Source organism: Panthera uncia (assembly GCF_023721935.1).
Source record: "Panthera uncia isolate 11264 chromosome A1 unlocalized genomic scaffold, Puncia_PCG_1.0 HiC_scaffold_17, whole genome shotgun sequence".
Taxonomy (NCBI): domain Eukaryota; kingdom Metazoa; phylum Chordata; class Mammalia; order Carnivora; family Felidae; genus Panthera; species Panthera uncia.
The window spans coordinates 54677144-54704853 of record NW_026057577.1 but is presented as its reverse complement, the minus strand read 5'-3'; the positions used below and the strand labels follow the sequence as shown (position 1 = coordinate 54704853).

At 43.1% G+C, this 27710-nt stretch overlaps 1 protein-coding gene and 1 pseudogene across 2 annotated transcripts in view; both read left to right on the top strand.

Annotated features, from left to right (window-relative positions):
- GCNT4 (glucosaminyl (N-acetyl) transferase 4) overlaps positions 1-10153 on the top strand; it is a 29096-nt gene extending 18943 nt beyond the window's left edge. For both annotated transcript variants that reach the window (XM_049649662.1, XM_049649663.1), the window contains exon 2: positions 5530-10153. In XM_049649662.1, coding sequence (XP_049505619.1) covers positions 5531-6895 — 1365 coding nt within the window. In that variant the 5' untranslated portion in view covers position 5530 and the 3' untranslated portion in view covers positions 6896-10153. The remainder of the gene's footprint in view (positions 1-5529) is intronic.
- Positions 10154-26629: 16476 nt separating this feature from the next.
- LOC125935753 (60S ribosomal protein L10a-like) lies at positions 26630-27469 on the top strand (annotated as a pseudogene).
- The last annotated feature ends 241 nt before the right edge of the window (positions 27470-27710 follow it).

The window sequence follows — 27710 nt, the reverse complement described above, 5'->3', positions numbered from 1 at the left end:
TTGTAAAAGACGGTATTACCTAGAAGGTTAAGAGTACATCTCTGGAGCAAGAGTCTCTGGGTTCAAGTTCCACGTGACGGGGATCCTAGCTCACCTTGGGGGACTTTCTTAATTACTACATGTTTCAGTCTCCTGTCTTGTAAAGAACCATAAAAGTAGTCCCTACCTCACTGACCCAATGAGGGGATTGCGTACATGCAGAGGGCTCAGAACATGGCCCCAGGTAACACCTCTTTGTTCGGTGACTCTTCATTAATAATAATGATGGTATTAAGTTAGTAAGGAGCACTACATGGAGGCATTCAGGCATTAATTCTAAAACATTGCATTTGTGTCAGAACTTTGGGGGGAAATAGAAAATAGATTTGAAAAAATAGGACAGTAAGCCATAGGTCTTGGGCAGGATCTTTAAAGAAGTCAGGAGGAGGAGGGTAGCTTAGGCCAGGTGAAGATATTGATGAAGATGAAGCCACAGCCCGCATTGGCCAAGTCACCGTCAGGACTGTGTTAAAGGGCTTTGCATGTGTTACCCCACTTACCTCAAAATCCCACAGGTAGTTGCTAGCATTAACGTACTTCTACTGATGTGGACACAGAGATGTGGAGATGTTGAGCAACTTGTCAAGGGTCCAGGCGGTCGGTAGGCTGTTCCTGAGCTGAAAGAGGGTCTCCTCTGAGCTGAAGTCCTGGCTGTGTGGCCGGAGGGTGAAACGTGTGTCGCAGGACCCTGCGTGGCTTCTGCTTTTTCCAGCTCAGCCCCTGAGCAAGGGCTTAGCTGTCGGCTGCTCCCTTAACGATGTTTCCACCTCCTACTTTGGCCAGAAAAGAGGAGGTCAACGCTGTCTGCATTTCCGCGCATTCTGTGTAACGTACTAGAAAACCTAGAAAACTAGGAAAAGGTTTGGAGTCAGGCAAGCTGTGCACCTCTGCGGGGTGACCCCGTTCACATGCCGGGTCTCCTGACCCCTCGCAGCTGCTCCCCGCAATTCAGGAGGGGATTTGTCATTCCCGTTTTGAGATAAGAAAACTGGGCTTCAGAGGTGAATTCATTGGATTCAGTGTCCCTCCAGGGATTCAAGCCCGGGTCTGGGGCATCATGAAGCCCGCATACTTTTTCTTCTCTCCCAAGTGCCCCGCTCTTGGACAGTCCTGGGTTTTGAAACTGCTGACTTAAGGAGAGTCCGTGGACGAGCTGCTAATGGCTGTGGCCACTTAGCCCTGACTACAGTTCTAACCACTTAGCTGAGTACACTTTGTGTGTGCCTGCTGTTTCTTTTAAGACTGTAATCAGCTCCTGGAAGGACTGGGAATAGAAGATGGTTTGGGGGAAAGGCTTCATTCAGCATCTTTGTTGGGCTTTTATTGAATTATCCAAACAGCTTGTTTCCGCTTCACTATAGCGATATCATGTCCTTTCCAGCCCTGTCTTCATTGCTAGGAACTCGTACCTATGTGGCAGTGAACTTGGCAGCGGGCCGGGCTTCCTTATTTGCCTGGCAGGTGGGTGGGCGCTCATTTGTATTGTAATTGTAAGACCACTTCCTGGCAGCAAAACCCCAGCCTGCTTCCTGCTCAGGGCCTGTAACAGGGAAGGAGCCAGGGTGGGGTGTTTGCAGAAGGTGGCCTTGCTACCCTAGTCTCCTAGGAACCATATGGCCGGTAGAACTGGCAGCCTGGCACCCGCCAGCTCTCGTGAGCCATCAGGAGCTCGTTTCCATCCTCCAAACCTGAGGCTCGTGGGGACTCGCGAGTTTGGGCTGCCGGTGGCAGGGAGGGGAGGAAGTGCCACAACGGGCAGGTGCCTGCCACCCCACCCCTTGCCCGCCTCTGCCCTCCACAGCTCCTGACCGTGGATGTCACACACAGGTTCTGTCCAGGAAACAGCAGAGCCATGGTTGGAAACTGTGGTCTCTAACCTCCTGCAGGCTTTTGTGCCCACAGATGTCCTGCTGACTTCTCACCAAAGCTGGGAAGAGGCCCACAGCCCTTTTCAGGATTTGACAGAAGCTTATTCACTTCCCCCTTTCGGACTTCTCATGTGGGGAAAGGAATGCATGTTTTTTTTCTTCCAAGATTTTATTTAAATTCCAGTTGGTTAACATAGAGTGTGGTATTGGTTTCGGGAGTAGAATTTAGTGATTCATCACTTCCATATAACACCCGGTGCTCATCATAACAAGTGCCCTCCTTAATGCCCATCACCCATTTAGCCCATCCCCCCCACCCAACAGCCCTACAGCAACCCTCGGCTTGTTCTCTGTCCTCAAGAGCCTCTTATGGTTTGCATCCCTCTCTGTTCTTATCTTATTTTTCCTTTTCTTATGTTCATCTGTTTTGTTTCCTAAATTCCGCATATGAGTGAAATCATGTGGTATTTATCTTTCTCTGACTGATTTCACTTAGCATAATACACTCTAGCGCCATCCACCTTGTTGCAAATGGCAAGATTTCATTCTTTTTGATCGCCGAGCAGTATTCCATCGTATGTATATACCACATCTCCTTTCAGTCAAAGGAATTTCTGGCCATGGTAAGCAAGGGGAGGGGTTTTACTTTGACCTGAGACAAGGTGGTATTGGAGGGCTGCTGAGATCCCTTGACATCTAGGGCTGACCCGTAGACGTATGAGCTCTCCTCCTTAAAGATGCCCAGAGGAGGAAAGGAGAATCAGACAGCCAGATGCCTGGGCTGTCCCACTTCCCTCCCCTCGTTCCTTTAAAATTAACTCTCATCCCGGCTGGTGAAGCTCAGACGTGGAACTAGAACCAGTTCCCACAGGACTTCTCACAGCAAGCCTGCCACGTCTCCCTTCCACACATGCCCTGCCACCTGCCCTCTGTGGGCAGGCAGCCACGCCTGCTAGCCCAAATCGAACTAGGCACCAGGCTGGAATCAGGAAGTGTGTGCTCCAGGTGTTCTCAGGAAGGACAGGGGAAGCGTGGGTACAGAGGAGCCCTTGAAAACGGGTGACAGGACAGGGAGCCAGCCTTTGCCTTTTTATGTAAGTGTGAAGATGATAGTTAAATGGTACATCATAAATGCCATGACAACTCTGGAAGACTTTGAAGACTCTTTAGAAATGTAAGGAGATTTTTTCATTTTACCACTATGTATCAGGGGGAACTATTAACTGATGCTAAGTAGGGATCCCGTGGACCGGAAAAGACAAAGCAAAATTTTACTTTGGGTAAGATTCATTCTAATTCTAGCCATTTATGTACGCTCCTTCCTATGTATGAGTAATTGCCATGAACTAGGACCATGATGAGATAGATTGATTTGGGATTGATGAATCTTCGGAATCAAACTTTATCACAACACCTGCTTCTAAACATGTGCTCCAACTCCTGAAGAAACTTGTTGCCCTGTGCATGGGGAGTCAGTTTTCCCACGCTCTGTAAGAACTGGCAGGAACATTGGCCTTGAGCCGGTGTGGATGGAACCCTACTCGTTTTGCTTCAGAGGAGAAGCCTGAGACCTAACAAAGGGACCCAGAGCCATGAGCCTAACGGGGATTCCGTGACCTGGGTGCTGATTCAGCTAATGAGAATGGAGAAGAAGGGATGGAATTGGGCGTATTTATGAGATGTCTTGTTAATGTGGACGTGAGGGAAAGGAAAGAGTCATATGACCCTCCAGTTTCAAGCCTGGGTCATTGAATGGGTGGTGTCACCATAAACTGACACAGAAAACACAGGCGAGGTGAAGATGTCAGATTCAGTTTTGGACTCAGCTGGGTGCCTGTGGGATATCTAGTGGAGATGTGGATATGACCGTCAAGCAACGGGATGTTCATGTCAGAAGCTTGGGCAGCAGGTGAGGACTGGAGATAAAGGTGTTGGCAATGTGTGTGTGGACATCAGCATCCAGAGGGCTAGGGAGAGTGTGCACGAGAAGAGCAGTGAGCTGAAGTAGGGCGCTGGGGAAACCCGAGGAGAGGCTGCGAGGTGGCTGGGGAGGACCAGGTTCTGCAGGACAGTCTGTTGTCCATAAGGTGTTGTTCTGTAACAAGAGTGATTCAAACAAAGTGAGTGAGGGCATGACCTTCCCAGGAGAGCTAGTTCAATTCATCTGAACTACAAAAATAAATGAGGTTCAGATTGCTTGTTAATTCTAAGACACTTGGGAACAATGATTATGTCTTCATCTAAGATTTATTGAGATGTGTTAGGAAATTGCACTTGGGGCCCTCAGACCTCCCAGTTCTCAGGATTTGAACCTCTTTGAAGCGCTCTGTGAACTCAGCTGGCCCTCCTGTCCTCAAGCCTTGCAATAGCACCCCCCCCTTCCTGCTGCTCCCAAAATAAACTCATCTGTGCCCTCACTTGATTAGCCTGTTTTTATCTGAAAAAAAAAAAAAGTGGTATAATCATTTTTTTTAATTCAAATACAAAAGGATATTCACGGATAAGTACATCTCCCTCCTACCCGGGCCCCTAACCCTCCACCCTCTCCCACCCCACCCTGCAAAGCAGCTCCCATTCCCCATGTCGAGTCTCCATAGTATCCTTCAGGAAATAGCCAGCCAGCTGCCTTTTCATAAATAAAGTTTTATTAGAACACAACCATGCCCTCTCATTGATGTGTTATCTGTGGCTGCTTTCCCACTCCAGTGGCAGAGTCGAGTACTTGTGACAGGGAAAGAAAAGTTTGCCAACGTGTGCTCTTTTTCTGTAGATACGGTTTGTATCATCTTTTTTTTGACACACATGTGAGTGCACTAAACACAGTTAGCATTTTGCTTATTTCCATTTCACAGTATATCCTGGAAATTGTTCCACATGGGCACATGCAGGTTTTGTCTCCAGCTTTTTCACATAGTATGGATGTAATTAATCCATACCTCAGGTGGCAGAGGGGATAAGGGAGGGGGTCTCTTCTTATAAGGGCACTAATCCATTCATGAGGGACCCACCCTCGTGTTCTAATTACCTCCCAAAGCCCCGCCTCCTAATGTCATTACCCTGGGGCTTAGCTTTCAACCTATGAATTTGGGGAGGGACATAAACATTCAGTCTATAGCAGTGGGGTTCACTGGGTTCTTCCCGTCTGACTTCAGATCTATATCTAATAAGGATCTGAAGGTAGAATCAAGATGGATGTTACTTTTAGGCTCAGTGGGCCATTTGCATCTCTGATGACCCCTTGATGACCTCTAACTCTGTAGACCTCTGCCCAAACCAGAGTACTCTCTCCCCAAATACTCTAAGTAGAAATGCAGACAGTGAAAGTTACATAGTACCTATATTTTAGGTGCTTACATAATTTGCCTTTATTTGGTAACCAATGTCTCTCAGAATTTAGGTATAGTTAACACAGCATACCACAAAATACCACCATTCTGTGTGTTCTCACTTCCTGATTTCTGGATCCTCTTATAAGGGTGAGAACCTTGTTTTATTTACCTCTGGGCCCAGCCTTCTGCCTGGCATGTGGAAGGTACCCAGTGAATGTCGATTGAACTGAACTAATGGCCTCTTAGTTGTCTTTCTCTTATTCCACCTGAATTATTCCTTTTCCTTCTTACAGAATGAAGACATTCAAATGCTGTTTTAAATACCCAGCACAGCAGAAAGTTTTCGTCTTATTTTTAACTCTATGGCTGTTCTCCCTGTTGAAGCTTCTAAATGTGAGGAGACTCCTCTTCCCTCAAAGAGGCATTTACTTGGTTGAATACTCCCTGAGTACCTCACCTTTTGTAAGAAACAGATACACCAATGTTAAGAATGAAATCAGGTACGAAGTTAACTGTTCAGGTGTCTATGAACAGGCACCTTTGGAAATTGGCAAGAGTCTGGAAATAAGAAGGAGAGAAATCATCGACTTGGATGATGAGGATGTCGTGGCAATAACCAGTGATTGTGACATTTATCAGACCCTAAGAAGGTACCATCAAAAGCCTGTTTCAAGGGAGGAGAAAAGCTTCCCGATAGCCTATTCTTTGGTTGTTCATAAAGATGCAATTATGGTTGAAAGACTAATCCATGCTATATACAACGAGCACAATATTTACTGCATCCATTATGACTATAAGTCACCTGATACCTTCAAAGTTGCCATGAACAATTTAGCTAAGTGCTTCTCCAATGTTTTCATTGCCTCCAAAATAGAGACAGTACAATATGCACACATTTCCAGACTCCAAGCTGATTTAAATTGCTTGTCAGACCTCCTGAAGTCTTCGGTTCAGTGGAAATATGTTATCAATCTGTGTGGGCAAGATTTTCCTTTGAAGTCAAACTTCGAATTAGTGTCAGAGCTGAAGAAACTCAATGGGGCAAATATGTTAGAAACGGTAAAACCCCCTAACAGTAAAATGGAAAGATTCACTTACCACCATGAACTAAGACAGGTGCCTTATGAATATGTGAAGCTACCAATAAGGACAAACATCTCCAAGGAAGCCCCCCCTCATAACATTGAGATATTTGTTGGAAGTGCTTATTTTGTTTTAAGTCGAGCGTTTGTTAAATATATTTTCAACAACTCCCTCGTTAAGGACTTTTTTGCCTGGTCTAAAGATACGTACTCACCTGATGAACATTTTTGGGCTACCTTAATTCGGATACCAGGAATACCTGGGGAGATTTCTAGGTCAGCCCAGGATGTGTCTGACTTACAGAGTAAGACCCGCCTTGTCAAATGGAATTATCATGAAGGCCTTTTGTATCCCCGTTGTACTGGCTCCCACCTTCGAAGTGTGTGTATCTACGGAGCAGCGGAATTAAGGTGGCTTATAAATGACGGACATTGGTTTGCTAATAAATTTGATTCTAAGGTGGACCCTGTCTTGATTAAATGCCTGGCAGAAAAGCTTGAAGAACAGCAGAGAGAATGGATTACTTTGTCTTCAAAAAAGTTATTCGTGGCTAAAAGTCCCATAATCACATCATGATAAAATCATAACAGAAAGAAGCTATCTGATAAATGGAGCCAATATGGAACTGTGTGCTATACTATGCCCACTACCATGTGAGCTTAACCTTCTCATAGTTGGAGAGGTGTCCAAAATGCCACACATAAGGCAAAATGACCTAGGCTTTGATGACAGTAAGACTGCACTTGGTCGGGTGATTTTTATGTTTGTTTTTCCTTGTAATCTTATGGAGCTACATCAGAGATCGAGTTATATGATGCCCTCAAGGCTTACCCTAACCACACTTAATACTTTAAGTTTTCCACATAGCCATCAGGATTCTACCGAAAAGGTGTTGGCGTGTGCGATAATCACATAACTTTTTAAACCCCCAGTTTCAGAGGACTGTTTAAGTATAGTGACCAACTCTCCTCTTGTCTCTTAATTCAGCTCCCTAGACTTTTTTTAGCCTTTAGAATATTACACGGAGAGGGGCACCTGGGTAGCTCAGTTGGTTGAGCGTCTGACTTTGGCTCAGGTCTAGATCTCATGGTTGGTTCATGGGTTCGAACCCCTCTGTCAGTGCAGAGCCTGCTTGGGATTCTCTCTCCCTCCCTCTGTCTCCCTGTCTCTCTGTCCCCTGCCCTGCTCATGCTCTCTCTCTCAAAAATAAAAAAATTAAAATTAAAAAAAAAAAGAATATTAGAAGGAGAAACCACTACCTCAGGAAAGCTCAAAGAATGTCCAGTTTCCTGTTTGCCAAAGCATAATTTACCTATTAGTGCCTCACTCTTTCAATTCGGAGTCACAAGACTCTGTCAGTGGGGCATTTATAGTGTATGAATGTTGGGGAGGTTGGGTGGGGGGGAGGGGATTGGGACAGGTGGTGCCTGAAGAGAAACAAGGGGATTTGCAGGATTTTTGCATCATCGTACACAACGATTTCATGAATGGTCTCCTTTTTTTAGTTCAACTATTTCTTTAAAACACATTTATTGATGAAAAATAAGAACTTGGTTAGTAGTTCTAAATGTCACACTCCTGAACGTTAAACCTAAGTCTTCTGGTTCATAGATTATCATTAAAAGTAGGGTTGTTTTTTTTTTTACAGTGGAATTGTTATAATTTTCTTTTATGGAACCATTAAGCTAAGAGCCACTGAATTTTCTCAAAAAGAGTGTATAAAATATGACAGCTTTCTATATTAACTATTATGGTCATTTAAAATTCTTGCTTACATCTCCAATAACTATGCAAATAGAATCTAGACTTAAATGATAAAACCTCTAAGTTCACTGAAGTCTTCTCAGCTTAGATACAGAGAGAGAAAAAGTTAATTTTCTTAAGGACATAGCAAGAATTTTCACTAATGGTATTTTGTAAAACATACTCCTTAGAAAACTACCGCAACGAATCAAATATACATCTATCTCAATGTAGCTATGTTGTGCTTGAGTTGAAATGGGACAGGAGCAGAGTCTTGAGAACAGGCTGTAATATTTTTACGTCTCTTGGAAAATCATGGAGCTCACGTAAAAATTTTTTCCTGATCTTATGTTTCTTTTTTTTTTTTTTTTTTGATCTTATGTTTCAATGTCGGCCGCAGAATCTATGTATTTTAATATTTTCTAAAATGTCTGTGTTCTCCATGTGAAATGCACTTTCCTTGTTTTCAAGTATATGATACTGACTGCCAAGCGGGATCACTATTCTCCCTTTCTTCTTCTCTGGAACTCATTGTTCTTCCTCCCCCTCCCCCACTCCAAATTACTTCATTCTTCAGAAAACTGTGACCAAGCCCCTGTTCTTAAAAATAAGTTACCCTTGGACAGAGCTAAGTTCTGCAGAAGATACTTAACCATTTGTTAGCATGTGTGACTGTGACAAGCTAAGTCACTTTCTATGAGCCTCAGGTTTCCTGATCTTTAAAGTGAACACTTGGATGCTTACCCTGGCTTCCTCACACGTGTGTGTGTGTGTGTGTGTGTGTGTGTGTGTGAATCAACTGAAATATGTGAACTGGTTTGAAAATGGAGACAAACTATTGACAATAAATATCAGAGAGTAGTCTTATTACAAGGCAAAACAGAGATCCAACCCCATTGTGAAAGTTAACCCTTTACCTTTTCTGGAAAACCTCTGAAATATAAAAGAAGCCACATTTGCAGGAGCAACTTCTGTAAATGAATCCAGGTACAAAGAAACCCCTGTCACCACATCTGGGGTTCTTTTTAAGCCAATATGATTAGCAGATTGATCCCGTGTCTTGGATGGAGGTTAGGGGTAGAAATGTTTTTCCTACCTTCTAGTCTTAAATACACAAGTTCTCAACAGACAGCTTGGTTTTTATGGCTTTGGTCATCAGAATAAATGTAAAGGCTGAAAACTCGATCTCCTTGTCCCGTGTCTTGCCTCTTGGTGACAAATGATTCTATCCCCTGTTTATTGGGAAATTTTCCAGTTGTTAATCACTTTCACACCATATCCACATGAAACATGCCACCACAAAGAGATGACAGCACCTTGTTTTCCCCAGTGACACATTTCCCATGATTCAGTTCAACATTTCAGGGGGCTTGTCTGGTCATCTCTTTTGCCTTGGGAATCCTACAGTTTCCTTATAGGCCTTCAAACCTCCTTCAGACCTGACTCTCCCCTAAAACCTTTTGGTATGATTTTTCCTGCTCTAGAGAATGTTCTACAGTCTGTGTTTTATAATCATTCTTTGCATAGTATTTATTGAATCTAGATTCTAAGTTGTTTGGCAATGAGACCAGGACTTGAAGTTTGTAAGTTGTATTAGATATTAGAAAGAGCTACCAAAATATATCTACATTATGTGAATAATCTACTCTAACATTATAATATTTAAAGATCAATGTTGCTGCTATTTTTAATGTTTTGGCTATTCTAAGTAAAAAAAAATATATATATACATATATATATGTAAATATATATATGTATATATATATATATATATATATGTTTAAATTTGCAGAGTTAAATATGAAGATTTCTCTTGCCTTCCAGAATGTGAATGTTATACATACATATATATATTTTTTTGACATATTTCCTGAAAACAAAAAGACAGTCTTCTTTGTGAATGTAAAGTGAATGTTCTATGTGTATGTTACAGCTGTTTGTGTTACTGTTTTTTACCATTTTGAAAAGCATATTTCCCATTCTGTGAGTTTTAAATAGATTGGTATTGCATTTTGGTATTGTGCGGCTGATAGATGTTAATTCTCTGGTATTATAAAATAAAAATGTGCTCCAAAAGCCGAATCCCTGGAATTTATTTTTTTAATGTTTATTTTTGAGAGAGAGAGAGCGGAAGATGGGCAGAGAGAGAAGGAGACAGAGGATCTCAAGCAGCATCTGTGCCGACCACAGAGAGCCCAATGCCGAACTCTAACTCACAAACCACAAGATCGTGACCTGAGCCAAAGTCAGATGCTTAACCGCCTAGCCATCCAGGTGCCCCCAAGTCCCTGGAATTTATATTTCCTTTCTCTGCCTGTGCTGGCTCCTCACAAAGACTCTTTCAGTTTATGACACTTGCCCAGTATTTGAAGAGCAAGTTAATTTCACTCAGAGTAAAAGAATTCAGCGTGTGAATTATACACAAAATACGGGTACACAAACTTGAGTTGTTTTCCAGGATCTCTGTCTTCATTCTCCTTCAGACTGACTTCTCCTCCAAGATTAATGATCTAGACAAGTATTCGTGTTTGCTTGATGACTTTATGGATTTTAGTTCTTTTTTAAATTTTTTTAAATGTTTATTCATTTTTTGAGAGAGAGAGAGAGAGAGAGAGAGAGAGAGAGTGAGGGGGGGGGGGGCAGAGAGAGAGGGAGACACAGAATCCCAATCAGGCTCCAGGCTCCGAGCGGTCAGCACAGAGCCCGATGCGGGGCTCAAACCCACAAACCGTGAGATCATGACCTGAGCCGAAGTCGAACGGTTAACCAACTGAGCCACCTAGGAGCTCTTGGAAGTTAGTTTTTAATACAGTAGGTTGAGGTTCTTCATCTCAGGTTCTTCAGTTCCTGGAAAATCAAGACGCTTTTTCTTTCTCTACCAGGACTCCTGCCTTGGTGTGAGTCCCCTTGACTGTGGTTCCACCAGGCCCTCAGGCTTGGTTGGCTGCCTATTCCTGATGAACTGCCCCTCTGTTCTGGATAATGCCATTCCTAACCCTACTAAGCTAAGGACTATTTGTTGTTGCTGATTGCTATGCCTTCCAACCACTCTGAAAATCCCAGTGGCCAGTTTTCCTCTGTCACCCTTTCTAAAGCTGTAACTGTCACCAACCTCCCTAGCTGGCAAGGAGTATAAATGTCATTGTCACAAATTACAATCTAGCTCAAGGAGTAAGGCCATTTTGGGAATTTTCTACATAATAAAAATTAAATCTACTCTTAACCTATGGTTAATTCTTTGTCTTGCCAAGCTGGACAACCATACAAATCCATAGCAATGTCATAGAAGGATTTGGACTTCTTTCAGTAGTGGTTCCATAATTAGTTCCATATTTTTTTATTCCCTTTGGGGTCTACAAATCTACATATAACCTAGGACAACTGGCTTCTCATTTCATGAAACTGATTATGGGGACACCCTTGCAGGAGAGAGAGCAGATGATTGCAAATTTATTCTCACTACTGGAAAAATATTCCTACGAGGATGTGTAATGAACAGCTTGAGCTTTGCTTTGGAGACATAATCAGTGTGTGAAATCGTATGGGTGTGTAAAAACCACAGGAAGACTATCTGCCTGGCCTCAGGTGTAGCCTTCACGATAGAGCAGCAGAGCCCTTCCTGGGAGCCCCTGGCACTGGATCATGGAGAAGACAGACAGAAGAGAATTTGACGAAAAATTATGGTCAGTGATTGGGTGAATTTATCTTACTTTTTTTGTTGTCATTGCTGCCATTGCTCCTTATAGAATAAAGGAAATTTAAACAGAAACCCTTTGTATTCATAATTCTAACATCCTGACCAAACCATTATAGTTCTCGGAATACCTCTCCTACCTTATCCATATACATATACGCTTTTTGTCTCTCTTCCCACCAGTGTATTTGCAACCACTTTCCCATGCTGCTGCATGATCATTATGGCTGTCTAATGGTCATACCATAATTCACTCAGCCCTTCCTTTGTTACAGGACATTTAGATTGAAAATTACTTTTTTTTTTCCCTTTGCTGTCATAGATAACAGTGCTGTGCTTTATACATATAGCTTCTCCTTTCCTTGAATTACTTTCTGAAAAAGAATTACAGTTGTGAAGAGAATGGATATTTTTTTTCTGATTGCTTTTCATATGTTATAAATCACCCTGTCAAAGAATTGCATAGGACATTTGGTTGGTATATATCAAACATAGCCTCAACCTATGTGAAATAAACTGTATTTGGGGTGCCTGGGTGGCTCAGTTGGTTGAGCATTCAACTTCGGTTCAGGTCATGATCTCATGGTTCAGGAGTTTGAGACCCGTGTTGGGCTCTGTGCTGACAGCTCAGAACCTGGAGCTTGCTTTGGATTCTGTGTCTCCCTCTCTCTCTGTCCCACCCCTGCTCACACCCTCTCTCTTTCTCTCTCAAGAATAAATAAACATTAAAAAAAATTTTTAAAAAAGAAGTCAACTGTATTTATTTATTCTGATAAATGACTACTGTGATTTTCAAAGTAGCAAAGACCTTTATCTAAAGCAAGGAGGCAGCCGTTCCTCTAACAGATCAAAGAAGGTGTTTTAATGTATGGTTAGTGAAGTGCTCGTTCAGAATAATATTCTCAAAACTTTGCCTTTGATGATGAACTCTGTTCCAGGACGGCTCTCAAGGGTGCCAGTTCCTTCTAGTACTCGTTCTCCTTGGCTCCTGTGTTTTTTGTGTTTTATTTTTTTTTTATTCTGAGCAACAACATAACTGTTATTTCCCATCCCTTTCAACTAGGGATGGCAGATAAGAAAAAGCAAAAGTTATTGGGTGGGGCATCCGAGAATACACTTTAAAGATGCCTTACTTAGTTTACCTTCCCTCCACCTTCCTTGCTTTTCCTACTGTCTAGAATGTGTTTGTAATAGCTGGAATCTCAGCAGCCATTTTAAAACCATGCGGATGCAAGTTCTATAGCAAGGAGAGAAAAATAATACAACATTTGAACCATCCAAGACCACCTATCTCGTCTTCTTTTATGGGTGATACATACTCTGAGCTACTGTGACCTCAGCTCTCCATTCCTAACAGTGAAGCATGATCCCTAACTTACGGTGTTTCCGAGGACAATGGTTTTCAAACTTTAGTCTGTAGCAGAATCATTTAGAGGCTTGTTAAAATACAAATTGCTCCCCCTCTGCCCTCTTCACTCTTTCATGAAGTGGAGTGGTGGATGGAGAGGAGAATTTGCTGATGCTGTTCTAAACCCCATTTTGAGAACCACTTGTAGGATATCTTTCCTGAAATTATTTCTTTACATGAGAAACATTTGGCCAAGTTAGCATATAGAAAGCACCAAATATTACGATAAGCACACGTACCTCAAGATCCTAAAAAGCTGTGATCAGAAGTTCAGAAATAGATTATATGCTCTGCCCTATATGCTGTCTCTACGTTGTTGAAGAGGTGGTTATCTATTTATATTCTATACCTATATCATCTATATCTATCTACATCTATATCTATCTATTGTTAAAGGGGGGGGGGAGTGTGTGAGTGGGGAAGGGGAGAGAGAGAGAGAAAGAGAATCCTAAGTAGGATCCAGGCTCCGTGCAGAAACCCACTCTACCTATTTTTAATTATGACCAAAGTTGATATATTTCCATAACTACAGGTCCTCCTAAAATTATTTTCAACCACATTGCTGCCTTATTTGTAACTATTTTATAAAATGTAACAAAAAAACAAATGAACTTTGGGGGTGTAGGTAACCTGAAAATTTTGTTAATGTTTATTTATTTTTGAGAGAGAACAAGTCAGGGGGGTAGAGGCAGAAATAGAGGGAGAGACAGAGAATCCCAAGCAGGCTACGTGCTGTCAGCACAGAGCCTGATGTGGGGCTCAAACCCATGAGCTGCAAGATCATGACCTGAGCTGAAATCAAGAGTCGGACAGACACTTAACCAACCGAGCCACCCGGGAACCCCAACCTGAAATTATTGTGGTGAAGTCTCAAATTCAGAGTTGTGTGTTAACTCTCTTAACAATGTGTGCTGCTGAGGCAGACTACCCAGATGGACTATTTCATGAGCATTTCAATGTAACCGTCTTAAAAAATTTAAAAATATTGAAACAGCCATATTATTCTAACTCTTCACTGTTTCAAGCTACTATAGGAATGCCAAAGCAAAATAGATTCAGAGTTATATGTCATCCTATAAATGTTTCTAAGTTTTTACTTTAGCCATGGGTGGAAACTCAAAAAAAAAAAAAAAAAATTGGCCAGAGGAAACTCAGAAAAATGTATCCGTCTAAGAGAAACTAGCTCCTACTTTTATTTAAGAGTATTTCCCACTGGGGCGCCTGGGTGGCTCAGTCGGTTAAGCGGCCGACTTCAGCTCGGGTCATGATCTCGTGGTCCGTGAGTTCGAGCCCCGCGTTGGGCTCTGTGCTGACAGCTCAGATCCTGGAGCCTGTTTCAGATTCTGTGTCTCCCTCTCTCTGACCCTCCCCCGTTCATGCTCTGTCTCTCTCTGTCTCAAAAATAAATAAACGTTAAAAAAAAAAAAAAAAAGAGTATTTCCCACTGTTTTAAACAGCAACGTGGAACAGGTAATTTTCATGGCAGTAAGTGTGGCCCATGATTTCATTTACTCTTACTGGCTATTAATTCTTTTTTATTCAGGGTAATCATCGATCCAGCTTTACAGGTAGTTTCCCCAATTGTCATTGGGAAGGCCACCTCCACAGGAAACCGGGGATCCCGCATGGAAAGAAGGGAAGTGGATCCTTGGAGCGATGATGAAGGGCTATCCCAGGATGGGAGCTAGGTGCCAGGAAGGGTGGCATCCCGTTCACGCTGGAGTAGGCCAGAAAGCTTCAGATATTTCTTCAGGAAGATGAAGATATAGAGACCTCATAAGTCTGAATGTATTTGTTTAGAGGCAAATTAGACCAAGTGGAGAATGAGGGACTGAATGTCTATGGGAAACATTTATAAGAAGAAAGAAGAAGAACAGAAAGTTGAGTAGCTGTGACTGTGACTCAGTTGGACATACTGTTTACACAGTCATGACCAGATAATGTTAATCATGTAATATTTAACGTGTGAATTTTAAATATTGATCTCATCAATAGGGTCTGAGAGAATTTATTATGAATTTGGGGGGATAGAAAGGATGAATATGTGGGGTGGGAAGTGTGGGTGTGTGTGTGAAAGGTTTTATCTCCCATGCTAGGAATCAAGAGATAATGCCTAAAACTGAAAAATCAAGCCTAGCAATACAAAAATGCCATTTAGATAGGTCGAAATAAAACCGAAAGAACCAATGCAGAGAGGTGAAACTAGTTGCCACTGGGGAAGGGAAATGGGGGAAGAAATGGAAGCTGCTATGCTTTTTTGCAACAAAGTTTGCAACCACCTGTATAAACTTTCAAATAAAAACTGGAAAAAAGCCAATTAAGCAACCAGGAAGGAAAAAGACATGATCTGTAAGCAACTTTTCTTATAATCTAATAGCTAGTGCAAATAACCAGAGACCTCATAAGAGTGGCTATCACATCTGTCTGTGCAGCCCTCCTTCCTCCCCGAATCTTCGGAAAACAGTCCTCCTGGCTACTGAACGAGTGGGCATAGGCCCCCCCCCCCAACCATAGCCATAGTGATTGTCTACTGCGTGGACCAATTAGGCTAATTGGGGTTCCTGGGACTTTCCAAATTCCTGTCAGGGGATTAGAACCTCTTGTACCCGAAAAGAAAGCAGAGAGGCTGACCCATATTTCCAAAAGAAAAAGAGATAGATAGATAGATAGATAGATGATAGACAGACCTCTTGTTTGTCTCTAATCGTAAAAACCCAAGGATATAGGCACATGAGCCATGGGCAGCTCCGAACCCCACCTGGACAAGTTTGTATCAGCCAATGAAGTCAATGTGCCACAAGAAACAGAAAAGAAATAGAGGAGAGAAAGGATCCTCAAAGTATCGAAGGTGCTAAATCCCATCTTTCTTGAGACCAGCTCCAGCCTGCCCTCTGGTCGGTTAGCCCAATTAAAGCCTTCCTTTTGTTTGTTTAAACAAGACCGGTTTGAGTTTCTTTCAGCTGTAGGCATAAAGAATAAGAATATACAGTTGAATGCCACCAAACAAAACTGTAAAATAATTTTACTATGGGAAATTTCGAACAAACACAAAAGTAGAGAGAATGGCATGATAAATCCTCATTACCCAGCCTCACGTTTACTAACATTGCGACCATCTTGTTCCATCTGCCTATCCCTCCACCCTGTTTTCCCCAGAAATATTTTTAAAAGAAAATCCCAGACATCATAACACTTCCCTTAGCGATATGCAGTCTGCCTGTGCTTTACGCTCTGGTCCTCGTGAGCAGGAAAGTGCCGGACACACTCCTGTTCTGTCCATGTTTGAGGTATTTGCAATTGCTGCTTTTATAGGTCAAAGGCGGGCAAATACTGGCAATGTTTGATGGTCTTACCTGATACTTCCATATGAATCTAAGTGTTAAGGACTCTTTTTTTTTTTTTTTTTTTTTTAACATAACTACCAGGTCATTACCCCACCTAACAAAATTAACAGTTCTTTAATATGTAACACTGAGTCCATTTTCAAAATTTACCAGCTACGTCTTTGTAGCCACCATGTTGCAATCCGGATCCAGACAAGGTCTGCACATTAATTTGTTAAAAATAATTCTTTGGAGAGATCTTCAAGATGGGGGCGGTGGCGGCTATTTCCGTGGGCTCTGGGCTTAGAAGGTCTGCCAAGGACACTGCATCTTGTAGTGATTCTTGGGGCCACGGGTACCGGGAAACCCCCTGACGTTGTAGCTAGGCCGACCCCTCGGTGGCGAAATCATCAGTGCCGATTCCGTGCAGGTTTATGAAGGCCTAGACATGACCACCACCAAGGTTTCTTCCCAAGAGCAAAGAATGGGCCGGCACCACAAGATCAGCTTTGTGAATCCTCTTGTGATGAATGACACAGTTGGGGACTTCAGGAACAAGGCAGTTGCTCTGATATCCTTAGGAAAGACAGAAGCTAGGCTTGGTGGGTGCAAGGCAGCCCAAGCTAAGAAAGAAGTTTTCTTTTCAGTGACTGTTTCTTCTAAGCAGGGGCACCCAAGACCTAACAACTAATATGTAGCAGCCATGTCAGAACTATATGGATTGAAAGATACAATGCCCTTGCTACTCAATCTCATCTTTAGATGGAAGCATTAGCATCCCTTAGGTGCTTATTAGAAATGCTGAATTTGGGGGTGCCTGGGTGGCTCAGTTGGTTGAGCATCTGACTTCTGCTCAGGTCATGATCTCACAGCTCATGAGTTCCAACCCCACGTTGGGCTCTGTGCTGACAGCTCAGAGCCCAGTTCAGATCCTCTGTCCCCCTCTCTCTGCGCCTCCCCAGCTTGCGCTCTCCCAAAAATAAATAAATAAATATTTTTTTAAAAAAGAAGAAATGCTGAATTTGGGCCTTACCCCAGACTTACTGAATCAGAATCTGCATTTAATGAGAGTCCCAGGTGATTTTATGCATATTAAAATTTGAGAATCTGTTTTGGTGGAGAGGACACTGATTTAAGAACCAGAAAATCTGTGTTCTAGTCCCAGAACTGCCTCTTTGGACCAAGTGAATTTTGTTGGGGGAAGAACTTACCCCACTGAACTTCAGTTTCCCACCCTTAAAATGAGGATACAAAATCAATTTATAAATGTAATGGAGTTACAGTTCGAATTTAATAGGGATTCTTGGGTGAGGGAGGACTGCGAAACACCACATTTTTTTCACAGAAAAAAAATAAATACATAAAATAACTTTTTGAGGCACCCGGGTGGCTCAGTCATCGAACTCTTGATTTCAGCTCAGGTCATGATCTCACGGTCGTAGGATCGAGCCCTGCTTTGGGCTCAGCACTGAGTGTGGAACCTGCTTAGGATTCTCTCTCTCCCTCTGCTCCTCTCCCCTGCTAGAGTTCTCTCTCTCTCTCTCTCTCTCTCTCTCTCTCTAAAATAAGGAAGGAAGGAAGGAAGAAAAGAAAGAGAGAAAGAAAGCAAAGAACTTTTTAAGTGTTGTAATTCTCATTTAGTACTCTCAAAGGAACCTAACAGGTAACATGGAATGGTGAACAATCTTCAGACAAAAAAAGCCAAAAGAGTCAGGTCTCAGTGTAAATAATATATTATATGTGTGTATATATCACTGTGCCAAGCATGATACTCTTTGCTTCCAAACCTTCTGCTTTTACCATTATGAGTGGTTGCCTATATCATCTTTATTTTGTAGATGACGAAGTACCCCGAGGAGGTCAGCTGACTTGTCCAAGGTCACCAGGTGGTAAATGGTAGAGCTGAGGCTGGAATTGAGGCTTTGTGGCTGCTGAGGCCACGCTCTTAGCCACTCGATAACACCTGCGCTTTATGCACCAGTCCCGGTGAGCAGGAAAGTACCAGACACATGCCTGTGGTTATTTTACTCCACACGGTGCTGAGATCTTGTAGGGAAGGAGGCAACCAGAGCTTATGGATGTAAACAGGAAGCCAGGGTTGAGGGACACATCCGTGGGGCTTGGAGACCCTGGGTCCTGAGGGTCATCGTTGCCTTTCTTGTGCCTAGTCACTCTGCTGGAGGCCACCAGCCCTCTCTGTGGTGCTCCCCTCACCCCCGAGCTGACTTGACCTGTGATCTTCCTGCTCTTACTTCCTTAATCTCAATGTCATTCTCTTGGCCTCATGCCTGACCCTGTTTTTACACCAAAGTCTCTTATGCCTGCTTCCAACCCCAGCCTCCAAGTTAACCCCAATTCTTCAATTATAACCTATTCAATTAATTGAATTAGAGCGATGTTTCCTCTGGTGAACCCTGAAGTTGATGAACCCCGTATTGGTGTTTCAGACTAAAGGGCCCAAGCCCCTTTCCCTTTGGAGGATGTAATTCTCTTTATTTCAAATATATTATGCTTGGGGAATGACAGCAGACATGCCGTCTACACTGGCAGCGTCAGACTTTTCCACGGACCATGTGTTCCATAGGACGCCCGGCTCACATAGCACTTCTCAGAGAGCTGTCCTCTTCGTAAAGACAGCCATAATTGGGGTTGTAGGAGGGTCACCTCCTCAAAGCTCCTCGGACTTGAATGTGCATAGAAATCACCTGTGGATCTTGTTAAAAGGCAGACTCTGACTCGGTAGGTCTGGGGTAGGGCCTGAAACGCTGCCTTTCTGACAAGCTCCCAATTGATGCCAATGGTGCTTGTCCGTGGGCCATACTCAGAAGACCAAGAATCTAGACCGCTGGTTCTCAACACCAGTTACACATTAGAAGCCGCCGAAGTGTTTCTAATTAGGGGAGACCGAGGTGCAGGGTGCTATGAAAGCCCTCCAGGGGATTCTAATGACCAATCAGAGTTGAAAAGTGTTCGGAGGCTGAAGTGGCAGCAGGAACTGGGTGGCCAGTGGGGGGCACACCTGGCCGGATGGAAGAAGGGGGCGGGGGCTACGGGAAGGTGGAGCTCCTGGCTCGTGAGCGTCTTTATTTCCTGTGCTTCCTGCCTCTCCTCACTGACCCTCACCTTTTCCTTCTCTCGTGTTGTTCCCCTACCAACCTCTCCTCTTCCAAACCATTGCAGTTAAAAAAAAAAAAAAAAAAAAAGATGAACAAACTGAAAATGAACAACTATTTTTGGATCCCTCAGAGAACGGATTTCCCAGGGCCCACCATCACCCTGAGACTTGGAGAGACAGGCAACTTCCTGACCAGGAGCACAAGCTCACAGCTGGAGCCAGCACCAGAGGGATTACTTCAACTGTAAGTGGCACATTGCTAGGGGTGAGAGTTCAAAGTCCTGAGATAGGGGTGGGGAGGAATTTTAGGGGAACCCTACACTTCTGTTAATGTCCGGGAGCCTTATCAGATTCTCAGGGTGAAACCTGGAGAAAAGTCCCCTCACGCTTCAGCAAGTAAGGGTGGGGGGTGGGGAACGTGGCTTCTAGGAAATAAATCTTTCTGAAAAAGATGTTGGAATTTAAGAACCTTGAAATTGAAAAGCATGCAGTTCAGCACACCATCAGTGATGAGTTACTGCATGGTGAGCACGGTGCTTTGTGCTGGGGATCGGGGTTGAATTAGACCAACTCATTCTCCAGGAGTTCATGGTCTAGTGGAAATGCACATGTGCATACATTTATGCCAGAGATTGATAGTTGGTGCCTCTCATGTCTTATCTCTGCTTCTTCTGTAGTAATAGAACTCTCCTTGCTAGCTCAGTACATGTTTCCCAGGATAAATATTATGCTTCCTGGCCTCCCTTGCAAGGTACGTGTGGTCATACAATAAAGTACTGGTCAAAGGGATATAGTGAAAGTTTTACAAGCCACTTCCTGACAAGTGTCCTTGAATTGAGCAGATGTCCAAGACCTCTACCCCATAACTGTATATATGACCTTATTTGGAGGGAGGGTTTTTGCAGACATAATGAAGTTAAGGATCTGGAGGTGAGATGATCCGGGATATGAAGGCCAGAAGCTCTCCCTCTCCCCTTTTCTCTTTCTCCTGTCTGGACCAAAGTAGACATCCTAGAGAATAAGGGGGAAATTTCCACCGCGAGCCTGGGTTCCTGATGATTCTGGAGTTGCCATAGCAGCCTACATTTCTATAAACGGAGATAAATAGATTTCTAATTTGGTTAAACCTTTGTTATTTCTGGATTTCTGTCTCTTGCCTTTTTTACTAACAAATAAACCAACTAGCCACAATAAATGTATTTCATTTTAGGCCTGTCATAAATATTCAAAATAAGAAACAACATATTTTGCAAGTTCTATTTTACTTAAAATACACACTCCATAGTGTTCAGAAAAGCCCTGTGTGATTTGACCCCTGTCTACTTCTCCAGTCTACTCTGAGGCATTTTCCTCTAGCGTGACACATGGTATACTTAAGCTTATGTATGCATCCTTTCATTCCACAAAACAAAATTGCCCCAGATGCTGGGCATACAGCAACAAAAACCAGCCCAAACACCTGTCCTTAAAGCCAGTTTTCTCCATTCCACTTTCCAGGCCATTTATTTTCTAGGTCCTAGACTTGGCCCATAGTGTTACCTCAGTCTGGAGCAGTACTGTCCACTAGACCTTTGTCCGGTGATGGGAATGTTCTCTGTCTGCACTGTCAAACTTGGTCATCTCTAGCCACGTGTGGCAAAGGAGTACTTCAGAGGCGGTTAGTTCACGTGTAAATAGCCGCGTGGGGCCTGCAGCTGCTGGCCTGGACAGTACGGATCTTGTTCACTCTGCTCCCTACTAGAAATGGCTGAGTCCTCGAGGCGATTTTAGGGGATGTCACAAATTCTACAATTGAGACGTGGAGCCTGTGTCGCCTCTCCTTGAATCTGGGTGATTGCAGTGTGACTTCCCAGGCCAGGCAAGGAAAGCCTCTGCCCTGGTCTCTTGAAGGTTGTGTTCTTGGGTCCCTTGCTTTCAGGAAGCTCTGTCTCAGAAACTTGCTGCCACACTGTGAGAAGCCAAGGCCACATAAAGAGGCCACCTGTGGCTGCTGCATCCTTGGGTCATCCCAGCCTAGGCACCTGTCCTCGTCCTGTGGCCGTCGTAATAACATGACCACAGACTTGGTTTGAAGCAACAGAAAGTCATTGTCTGGCAATTCTGAAATCTGCCACAAGTCTGAAAGCAAGGGGTCAGCTGGTGTTGCCCCCCCCCATTCTGGGGTCTCGGAGGGAGGATCTGACCCGCTCCTCTCTCCAAGTTTCTGGTGGTAGCCAGCCATCCTTGCCACTCGTGGGCTTGTACATGCCTCCCTGTAGTCTCTGCCTCCTCCTTCATTTTCCCTTCTCCCCTGTGCTCCTGCTATTCTCCACTCTCTTTCTCTGCTGTCTCTTAGGAGGACCCTGGTTATTGGCTTTAGGGCCCACCCCAAAGCCAGAGTGATCTCATCTTGAGATCCCCAACTTGATCACACCTACAAAGATCCATTTTCCAAATCAGGTCCTATTCACAGGTACTGACACTAGAACTTGGGCATCTATGTCTTTGGCACCACCATCCAGCCCAGTGTGGCACCAGCCATGTGCATGAGGCAGCCCAGAGATGATGCTAGTCCCTGGCTATTGGAATTGCTCCCAGGCATTCCCATTTTCCCAGTTAAGACCCTACAAGTTGAGCAGAAATAAGCTGTTACCACCATGGCCTGTTTGAAATCCTAACCTATTTTTGAGCACAAAAGAGTCTTCTGTGCCACTAGGTATGGGGCGGTTTGTCATGCAGGTACAGATACCTGGAAATTCCTATTCATAACTTGTAAGTCCCAGATCAAATAATATCTCTCCAAAGAGTCCTCCTTAGATACCTCAGATACTAAAGAGAGAATCTCCTTAGATACCACAGTCTAAATGATATTCTCCTCTATTTACTTTTCCTGTATGGCAATTATCACAATTTTTAATTACAAGTGTTTTTCTTTTGTATTTTATTCATTCATTTATTTATTCTCAAGTTTGTTAACATACAGTGTAGTCTTCCCTTCAGGAGAAGAACCCAGTGATTCATCACTTAAATACAACACCCAGTGCTCATCCCAAGAGTCCTCCTTAATGCCCATCACCCATTTTCCCCACAACCATCAACCCTCAATTTGTTCTCTGTATTTGAGTCTTTTATGGTTTACCGCCCTCTCTGTTTTCATCCGATTTTTCATTCCCTTCCCCTATGATCATCTGTTAAGTTTCTCAGTTTCCACATATGAGTGAAATCATGTGCTGTCTTTCTTCAGTGTGCAGGTTCCTCAAAAAATTAAAAATAGGGGCGCCTGGGTGGCTCAGTCGGTTAAGCTGCCAACTTCGGCTCAGGTCATGATCTCGCGGTCCGTGAGTTCGAACCCCGCGTCGGGCTCTGTGCTGACAGCTCAGAGCCTGGAGCCTGTGTCAGATTCTGTGTCTCCCTCTCTCTGACCCTCCCCCATTCATGCTCTGTCTCTCTCTGTCTCAAAAATAAATAAACGTTAAAAAAAATTTTTTTTTAATAATAAAAAAAAAAAATTAAAAATAGAACTACCCTGTGACCCAGCAATTGCACTACTAGGAATTTATCCAAAGAATATAGGTATGCTTATTTGAAGGGGCACATGCACCCCAATGTTTATAGCAGCACTATCAACAATAGCCAAATTACAGAAAGAGCCCAAATGTCCATCAACTGACGAATGGATAAAAAGGATGTGGGATATATCTACAATGGATACTACTCGGCAATGAAAAAGAATGAAATCTGGCCATTTGCAACTATGTGGATGGATCTGGAGGATGTTATGCCAAGTGTTTTTCTTTTTTAAACCTATGTCTTCCCCCACTAGACTTAAGTTCCAAAAGGCCAGGGACCAAGGTGTTTCATTCAGCACTCTGTTCTGTGTGTGTACCAGGTACACAGTAAACACCCAGTAAATAGGTGCTGAATGACTAAAATTCTGAGTTTTCTGTGGCTGAACCTACAATTGCTGTTTGTCATCTGAACTGACGTAACTCTTGGAAAACAGTGCTTATTTTGCCCTTTTGCTCTCAGCAGACTAAATAAACCAGAATGTAGCAACTGGAAAGCAAAATGTTCACTTTCTAAGAGTCAAACGATAATTCTTGCTGTTTCAGTTCTTTGCATTTGAGTAATTGCTGTGGTTTTTAATTGTGGTGAAAACAAATGAACACAAAAAGCAGAGCTGGTCAGATAGCCAAGCTGTAAGAAAACCTCTTCAATTTTTTTAAGAGCATCTGTAAGTTCAGAGAATCAACCTTAAATTGTCCTTGTATGTAAGAATCTCATGAAACACCCTTTCATGAAATGAAATCTTAATGACAAGCCAAAATGCATAGATGCTTCCAGACATCTTAGCCATTAACCAACTTGTTCTAGAAAATCCACTGGTGTAAATTCTGCTATTATTTTTCTTGGAACAGAAACAAAAATAGGACTTGAATGAAAAGGCAGAACACGCTATCTATAACACCAGGTCAGATAAAACTTAGGACCAGCTGTAACAGCTGAGTTGACCAGTTATGACAGAGACAGCCTGTGAAGTGGAAACTTTGAATATCTAGCCCTTTACAGAGAAAGTTTGTTGATCTTTGATAACTATTAAAGGAGCAGGTGACTCACCAGGCTATTTTCATCATATATCTTATTTAAGTATTTACAGTATTTCTGAGAACTATATGACTCCCTACACTTTGATTCCCTCTTTATCAAGCCACCTTCTGAATGTAGACTTCTTGAGTTTGTTTCTCTATTAAGGAGAGAATGTGTAGACTTGTTCATGTGAATTTCCAGTCAGCCTTCATGATTCTGTTTCTCACTAAATTGGCCCTCTGGTGCAGTCCCTTATAAATTTACACTGGGTGGGGGCACCTGGGTGACTCGATCAGTTAAGTGTCTGACTCTTGGTTTCCCCTCAGATCACTATCCCACGGTTTTGTGGGTTTGAGGCCTGTGTCAGGCTCTGTCCTGACAGTGAGGAACTTGCTTGAGATTTCTCTCTCTCTCTCTCTCTCTCTCTCTCTCTCTCTCTCTCTCTTTCCCTCTCTCTCTCTCTCTCTCTCCCCCTCTCTTAAATTTTTTTAATTTATTTAAAAAAATAAATTAAAAATAAATTCACAGTGGGAACTCCAGTTGTCCAGGGCTCTAGCTTTCCTGGCCGGATATTAGGGCTGCATCTCCAGACCTGGAAGACCACACTCTGGCCCTGAGCTGACCCCACCCCACTGGGGTGACCTGACCACCTGCCACAGTCACACGTCCTTGGGGGAGCAGCCAAGAAGTTGTGCCAGGAATGGGTCTAGTGTTTGTGTATTTTTGTTTCTAAGCCTCTTACCCTTTTATTATTATTTTTACTTATCAAAGTAATAAATGAAAAGTTTTTAAAAATTTAACAGAAGTACTAGGTTAAAACAAAAACTGACAGTCACTCCCCAAGGCCCTTGGGATCTCCAATACCTACTACGCAGAGCAACCATTTTTATTTTTTATTTATTTTTTTAATATGAAATTTATTGTCAAATTGGTTTCTATACAACACCCAGTGCTCATCCCAACAGGTGCCCTCCTCAGTGCCCATCACCCACCCTCCCCTCCCTCCCATCCCCCATCAACCCTCAGTTTATTCGCAGTGTTTAAGACTCTCTTATGGTTTGGCTCTCTCCCTCTCTAACTTTTTTTTTCCTTCCCCTCCCCCATGGTCTTCTGTTAAGTTTCTCAGGATCCACATAAGAGTGAAAACATATGGTATCTGTCTTTCTCTGTATGACTTATTTCACTCAGCATAACACTCTCTATCTAGTTCCATCCACGTTGTAGAGCAACCATTTTTAAATCTTTGCAGTGTTTTGTATTTGCCTTCGTAATTCTAAATAACACACTAAACAGAAAGTCTTAGCAATACAGTCACATCAAGTCAATAGTCAGGTCCCCTTGTCTGCTTTTCTGCATATGCCCTTGCCATTGTCCTGCTCAGGCCTATGCTATTTGTCCTCTGGGCTGGCTACACAGCTGTAACCCTGGAATTTCCCTCCAGAACTTTCCAGGGGCTTCCCACAATCTCTTGTTGGAAATGCTTCATTTTCTGGACCCTGTATCTTCCCCTGGGTTTTCACTGTGATTGATGGAGTACATCCTTCTGTTCCTTCGTGAGAATGAATGTATAGAAAGTCAAATTTCTGTTGCCTTGCCTGTTTGAAAATATTCTTATTAGGCCCTTAAATTCACTTGATAATTGGTCAGGGTATGAATCTCCGGATGGCCGTCACGTCCTCTTAGAAGTCGTAGACACTAGCCCATTACCCTCTCATCTCTTTATCTCTGTGCCACTCTAATTTCTGACCACTTGTCTGCTTTTGAGAGCATCTCATTTGTTGAGGCATCCTGAGATTTTGTCACATTTACCTGGTAAGGATCCTTTTTCTTTTTTTTAATCCATTGAGCTGGTCAGTCACTGGTTCTTTTAAATCTAGAGGTTCACACTGCTATTTGGGAAATTTTCTGTTCTTTTTTCTGTAATTTCCTGTCCTCCATTTTTTTCTATGGTCTTTTTCTAAAGATCCTTTCAATTGACAATTTGGAATCTCTTGATCAGTCCTGTAATGATTTTGTCTCTTCTCTTGTATTTTCTTTCTCCTTGTCGTTTTGTTGAACTGCCTAAAAAACTTCCTCAGTTGTACCTTTCATACTTTCTGCTGAAATGTTAGCTCCTGCTAGCATATTTTTAATTTCAAAACTTTCTTATTCCCTGAATTAGAAAAAATTTTCACAGCGTTCTCTGATTTCAGTGATGTAGTATCTTCCTGGGTCCCTTTTAGGGTTTTAATTATAAATTCTTAAAATACTTTGTTCTTTAGCGTGGCCCAGTCAGTTAAGCATCTGACTTCGGCTCAGGTCATGATCTCACGGGTTTGTAAGTTTGAGTGTCGCGTCGGGCTCTGTGCTGACAGCTGAGAGCCTGGAGCCTGCTTTGGATTCTGTGTCTCCTTCTGTCTCTGCCCCTCCCCCCCCAAAAAAATAAAATAAACATTAAAAAAATACTTTGATCTTGGCATTATCTGTTTTCTTTGGTCCCTCTTCCTCTTTTAGTGTCGGTGTTTCTTACTGAGGACTCCCTCAATCAGGTAATCTGCTGCCAGAAACTGAAATATAAGCGTGGGGCATTTGCTCTCTTTTCTGGTTATTGTGGCTTTCCACACCATGAGCAGCAAAGTCTCCCAAGACACCCTGTGGGAGGTGGTGCTGGGGGTCCTGCGTGGGAACTACTGTGAGCGCTGAATTGTCGGGAGATGGCATAGCTGCAGGTCAGCCTGAAGAGCTGTGACACTCAGAAGGACGAACACTTCGGGGGCACCATCCGGCTTGGGTCCACTCCCCACCCCAAATTCTCCATACGTATTTTGAGGGGACCAGCAGCATTGTGATGAGGCCAAGGGGGTGGATATTCCCCACATGGACACTGAGGCACTAAAGAAACTCAACAAAAATAAGAAATTGATCAAGAAGCTAGCCAAGAAATATGATGCCTTATTTTTTGCTTCAGCATCTCTCTTGAAGCAGCTCTCATGAACCCTGGGCCCAGGCCTTTAAAAGGCGGGCACGTTCCCTTTCTGACTGACCCACAATGAGAATATGGTGGCCACAGTGGATGAAGTGGAGTCTGTAATCACAGTCCAGATGAAGAAGGTGCTCTGTCTGGTAGTGGCCGTTGACCGTGTAAAGATGACAGATAATGAAGGTGTGTACAGCATCCACTTAGCTGTCCTCTCCTCATGTAATTTCTCAAGAAGAATTGGCAGGATGTCCAGGCTTTATACATGAAGAACACCACGGGCAAGCCCTAGTGTCTGTACTAAGGCACAGCTTAATAAACCCTAGTGCGAAAAGAAAAGAAAAGAAAAGAAAAGAAAAGAAAAGAAAAGAGAAAAGAAAAGAAAAGAAAAAAAAAAGAAAGGAAAGAAAAGAATAGAAAAAGAGTGGGATACTTACTTGTGCTCCTATTGATAAGATAATCCGGAAGTATCTTCCCACCATAAACAGCTAGAAAACTGGAAACCATATAGGAAAAAACAGTTTTCAGACTTGGACAACACGCAGCGCAAAACTGAGAAAAGGAGAAAAATGAGGTGAGCCTTACT